Genomic DNA, 6,006 nt, shown 5'->3' with positions numbered 1-6,006 from the left:
GCTCCATGAACAATCTAGATAGGAAAGTCAATGCTCATGTCCATTGGTCTATTCATTAGTATACACTAGTGCCTAAGAGCTTTGGCTGGTAGAGCTAAGCTGCCTTCCTGGTGGCTGGCAAGACTTCTGGGGTAGGCCTAGTCTGTCCCTGTTTTTTTCAGTTACCAAGGTACCTTTGAACCTCACTGGGCAGCAGCAGGATGGGCAGTGGGCACATGGTCAGTGTCTTCTAGGATAAATGCTGAAAGCCACCCAGGGCATCCATGTGGATACAGTATCCTCCACAGATGACAGATATGGGAAGGATGCTCTTCTGACCACCTGCTTACTGTGTCCCTACAGTCTGCTCAGACATGGAGATGCTTGTTTCCTGCCAGAGGACTGCCCATGCACTTGGAAGGGGAAGGAGTATTTCCCTGGGGACCAGGTGATGTCTCCTTGCCATACATGGTACGTGAGGGCCCCAAGCAGCCTCTGCTTTTTGCTAGGAGAAAAATGGATATAAAGTACATGATCATAAGTATAGTCTAGCATTCCTCTTCCACCCTGTTCATGGTCATGTTGTGTGTTTGTGTGTTGTGTTTTGTGTAGGAGTTTGTGTACGTATAAAAGTATATTCATATTAAGGAATATTTTGGAGTAATTTTTGTATTTACATGAATGTGAGATTGTTTAGACATGCATATTTATAACCATAACTATGTGTTTGCATATTTATGTGAACATGTAAATGTGGATGTGAATCCAAAATACATAGATTGCATGTGTGAATGTATACATACATGGATGTGTATGAAAAGACAGGAATTTATAAATCTGAATATGTTAGTGAATAAATACAATTAGAAATTTGTGTATTTATATATATTTGTGTACATAATGCACCCATTTAGCATATATGCACATGTATGTACAAAATATGTGGATATATGTGTGCATTGAATATACATATTATTATTATTGTTATTTTTTTTTGAGACAGGGTCTCGTTCTGTTACCCAGGCTAGAGTGCAGTGGCATCATCATAGCTCACAGCAACCTCAAACTCCTGGGCTCTAGCGATCCTCCTGCCTTAGCCTTCCAAGTAGCTGGGACTACAGGTGCACTCCACCACGCCCAGCTAATTTCTAAATTTTTTGTAGAGATAAGGTCTCTCTGTATTGCTCAGGCTGGTCTCAAACTCCTGACCTCAAGCGATTCTCTTGTCTCAGCCTTCCAAAGTGCTGTGATTACAGGTGTGAACCGCCATGCCCAGCCCATGTTATATATCCGTGTTCACATGTGAGTGAACATATATATATATATGTGTGTGTGCATTTGTCTGCCTATAAATATGTACATGCCTCCATATGAAAGTTAGTGAGTGCACATGTGGGGATATTTGTATATTTAGTAATATAGGTATCTACATGTGGAAGTATGTGGAATCCCACCTGGGTGGGATTCTATGGAAACAGACTTGGGCTAGTTCTGTAGGGCCTGCTGTGGGCCACACAGCAGTGGATAGACTCAGCCTCCTGATGGAGAGAGCACCAGGGGAGGGGTGAAAAATGATAAACTGGTACCCTGATGTTAGAGAGCAAATGCTGCTACTGTGCCAATGTTGAGAACAAGCTAGGGTGGCTTGGCATGAAGAGGAAACCCCTGGCACTGGGCACCCAGGGCCCAGCAGAGAAGCTCAGAGGGCTTCCATCTTGGAGACCCATCCAACTAGATAGACCACAGCCTCCAGTCCCTGTCCCAAGCTGGGATTGAAACTGTCCTGTTTCTGTGTCCCAGAGGATGGCCATAGTGTTTCTTTCTGTGTTAGCAGCAGGGTCACAGTCAAGTCCATCTGCTCCAAGGCTGGTTTCCCCAGATACATCAAGGTGTATTTATAGGGTCGGAGCCCTGGTTGTCTGACCTCAGAAGTCCTCAGGACTCAGAGTCCCCCGCAGGCTGTGTGTTCAGGTGTTTGTGGGATTTCATGATTATGGTGAACCAGGGGTGCCAAATGCATGTAGCAAGAGATTGGGGGCGGGCTGGCTTGGATCTGCCCGGGATGCTCAAGGCTGGAACTGACTCACTTCTGTCACTTGACTGGCTTCCAGCCCCTGTACCAGCACCCCGGCCCTGGGCAGGGGGATGGCTGAGCTATGTTGAATCCTGTCCTGTGAGTGCACTGTGCTCAGAAACCAGATCACAGGCAGAAGCTGCAATGGGAGAATCTGGAGCCAGGGTCAAGGGGCTGGGATTATTTTAGGATTTGGACCTGACATGAGGAGGCTTCTGCCTTCACAGGAGACGCTGACTGGCTGTGGGGTAGGGGTCCTCTCTCCCTTAGGAGACCGGGAGATATAGAGCAAGTTTTTATTTTCTAACTCAGTCTTTAAATTTCTGCCTTCTTAATACATGGACAAACCTTCTCAACATTCACTCTTGAAGGACATGGCCCTGTGGCCAGGTTCCAGCTGCTGTCCTGTGGGGAGGTGGGCGCTGGAGGTGTGACTGGCTGGTGTGGCTTGAGCATTTGCTGGATCTGTTTACTGGGATGGCACCTGGCTGCCCACCCCTCCCCGCTCTGTGCTCAGTGACGTCATGTCGGCACCGTGAAGTCAGCCACGCTGGGAGTATTTACAGCACTGCATACGTAGCTGACTTGTGAGGTATGTGGGTGGATGTGCGAGTGGATGTATCCGCAGGCTTGGGAAGCCATGGAGTCAGTGCATGACAGGATCTGAATACGCTGTGTGACTGCAGGGAGCCTGCCCCTCAGTGTTGCTGTCACACGTGGAGCCGCAGGTCATGCCCCTGTACTCCTGAAGATTTCAGCTCTGGACTCACTGTCACCTGATCCAACCCTACTCTGCCCTAATTCCTGGAGGTTTCAATATCCATTTAGAGATGCTTCTTGTATCTCCTGGCATCTCAGTGCCTTCATCCTCTCTCTTCCAGGGGTCTTTCTTCAGCCTAGTGGAGTGTGTGGTCATCCTGTAGAGCTCGCCATTCCCAATAACTCCACCAACCCATATCTCCATTCCATGCCTCTCACCTCACCTCTGTCTTTCTCCTCCTCTCCCTCCAGTACCCTGACTCCCTCCGTCCTGCAGCCCCAGGGGGGTTTCTAATCCGAGGACCCTGCTGCCACCTCTCCACTGCCTCTCAGCCCCTTGACGTCTTCCCTTCCTGTTAGCACTTCCTTGAATCTGGCCTCAGTCTCTTGCCTCCTCCTGCTCTGCCCTACTTGTTTGGCAAAACCACAGCCCTGGTGACGTCCATCCCTTACTTCCTTTGTACCTGCGTCCACGCAGCTGAGTGTGGCTGGAGGGAACCAGGCTGCTGCTCTCATTTTAAATTCATGACTCAGAACCTCAAAAAGGCCCTTGAGGCTGAGCACTCTCATTCTGTATTTCCCTGATCCCTTTTACGCTTCCGCCGCCCCCCCCCCCCATAACTGGATAACCGTTTCGCACTTTCTCCTCTCTCCTTGTAGCCCTGACACTTCCTCCCCTCTCATTCTCGGCTGATGATTGCTTCCTGTTTCACTGAGAACATTAACGCCGTCAGAAGAGAAGTCTCTAGACTCTGTACACAAATATTCTGCCTTTCCACCTGTACCATAGACGAACTGTCTGTACTCCTGTCTAAAGCCAGTCCCTTCACTTGTCCTCTGGACCCCAGGCCCTCGCCCGTCCAAGGGCGTCACTGCAGCAGCTCTCCGCCTTCTCTCCCTGTCATCAGTTCGTCACTCTCCACCGGATCATCCCCATTGCACAGAAATATGTAGTTTGAAAACCTTCCAACCTCCTAGCAACTGCTCCATTTCTCTGCTCTGCTTTTATCGTGACACTCCTCAAAAAAATTATCCATACCTATTGTTTCCAATTCCTGTTCTCCTAGTCTCCTTTAAGCCCACTCAGTCAGGCATTTTCCCTACGATTCCATCAGAATTGTTCCTACCAAGGTCACTGGTAATCTCTGTGTTGCTGTTTCCAGTGTTCATTTCTCCGTCCCCATCTTCCTAGACCTGTGAGCGGCATTCGACACGGCTGATCAATTGTTGATTATTCCCCTGCCTTGATGCCTTTATTCACGTGGCTTCTGGGACACCACACTCTCTTGGTTTTCCTTCTTCCTTTCTTCTTGCTCCTTCTTAAGCTTCCTCTGTTGGTTCTTCCTCTTCTCCAACCTCTTAATGATGAAACATCCCAAGGGACCTCCCCTCGTCCGTATTTGTACTCACTCCCCTGCTGAGCCCACCCAGTCTCGCGGCTATAGGCCTGTGTATGTGTGGATGACTCCTGGATTTCTGCCTGGGACCCAGACTGCTCTTCTGAACGCCAGACACGCGCATCCAGCTGCCTACGTGACATCACCATATGCATGTCTAATGGTCTCAAATTCAACATGTCAAAGACTGAACACCTGATCTTCCCCCTCAAACTGGCTTCTCCCTCAGCCTTCCGCATCTGGGTTGATGAAGATTTTCATTCTTCCAGTTGCTCAGGCCAAAAAACGTGGAGTTCATCCTTGCATCTTCTCTCTCACTATCCATATCCACTCTGTCTGCAAATCCTTTTGGTTCTATCTTCAAAATATACCCAGAATCTGACAACATCTCACTCCTTCCACTGCTATTACCCTGCTCCAAGCCGCCATCATCTCTTCCCTGATTCGCTGCAGTAAGCTCCCAACTGGCCTTTCTGCTTCCCCTGCTCCAGCTTCGGCTAAGTGTGGCAGCCAGAGCATTCCCATGATCAAGTCTCCCAGTGACTTCCTTTCCTGTCCTAGCAAAAGCCGATGTTCTTACAGTGGCCTTCTTGGACCCACGGCATCTGGCCCACCATTACCCCTCTGAAGTCCTCTTCTACCCTCTTGCCCTTGCACCCTTCCTTCTAGCCACGCTGTCTCCCGAGTGTTCCCCAGGGCCTTTGCAAAGACTGTCCTCTACTCAGAACGTTATTCTTCCAGATGTCCTTATAGCTAACTCTCTCACCTCCTTTAAATCTCTGCTCACATGTCCCCCAACCACCCTATTTAAGACCATAACCCACTCGACACACGTTCCCAGGCCCTGTATCCTGCTCCCCCATAGCGTCATTGCCTCCAACACACTATATTACTTACGCTGCCTTATTATTATTTTTTTATTATTTAGTGTGTATCTCCCCACTCTAGAATATAAGTTTCACAAGCAGAGGGTTTTTTTTTTTTTTCTGTTTTATTCACTATTTACTGATGCATCTCAAAGTCCTGGAATAATGCCTGGGATATGCTAGGCACCTAATATTTGTTGAATCAATGAATAAATGAGTGGATGGAGTGGTAAAGAGAGTATGCACTTTGGAGTCAAATAGATCTGGGTTAAATCTTGGCTCCATTAATTACTGGCTGTGAGTCCCTTAACCTCTCTGAGCCCTGGTGTCTCCAGGCTTCTGTTGGAGGTTGATGATGTTTGTTGATGCCCTAGCCTGGAGGCACAGAGAGTGCATTCAGCAGGCAATGGCTCCGTCATGAGTATTCCAGTATGGCATGAGTGCGCCCTGCAAGCTGGGCTGGGTGGTTGTGTTTCAGCGTGTGCCAGCAGGGTTCGTTCCAGTGCACGCTCCACCCCTGCGCCTCCACCTGCACAGCCTATGGTGACCGGCATTACCGCACATTTGATGGGCTCCCGTTTGACTTCATGGGGACATGCAAGGTGCACATGGTCAAGGTGAGTTCCTGGATGTGTCTGTCCAGCTGGCTCCGTGGGGACCCAGAGCAGCCGGGGCTGAGGACCTGTCAGGGCACACTGATGCTCTGGACTCTAGTCTGATGCATAAGTGGGTGGCGGGTTGGGGGGAGCCTGAGCCCTGAGGTGTGGCTGCCTGGAGACTGGCAGAAGTGCTGAGTAGCAAGCTCAGGGCTGGACAGAGCTCACCCATCCTAAGATGCCCACTGCCTGTCCTCTCACCGTTACAACCTTGCCCATTGGGTCCCAGTGGTTTTTGTGTCTGTAATAGTAAGAGCCAATGCTTTTTGGACTTT

At 49.2% G+C, this 6,006-nt stretch overlaps 1 protein-coding gene across 1 annotated transcript in view; it reads left to right on the top strand.

The window, feature by feature from the left end:
- Nucleotides 1-6,006, top strand: part of OTOG (otogelin) — an 87,251-nt gene that overhangs the window by 37,286 nt on the left and 43,959 nt on the right. Inside the window, exons 24-25 of the mRNA XM_012654274.1 lie at nt 343-450; nt 5,554-5,692. Coding sequence (XP_012509728.1) covers nt 343-450; nt 5,554-5,692 — 247 coding nt within the window. The remainder of the gene's footprint in view (nt 1-342; nt 451-5,553; nt 5,693-6,006) is intronic.

This window comes from Propithecus coquereli, unplaced genomic scaffold (genome assembly GCF_000956105.1).
Source record: "Propithecus coquereli isolate 6110/MARCELLA unplaced genomic scaffold, Pcoq_1.0 Scaffold44, whole genome shotgun sequence".
NCBI classification, from domain to species: Eukaryota; Metazoa; Chordata; class Mammalia; order Primates; family Indriidae; genus Propithecus; species Propithecus coquereli.
Note: the sequence above shows the minus strand (reverse complement) of the source record. Positions and strands in the feature narration are given on the sequence as shown.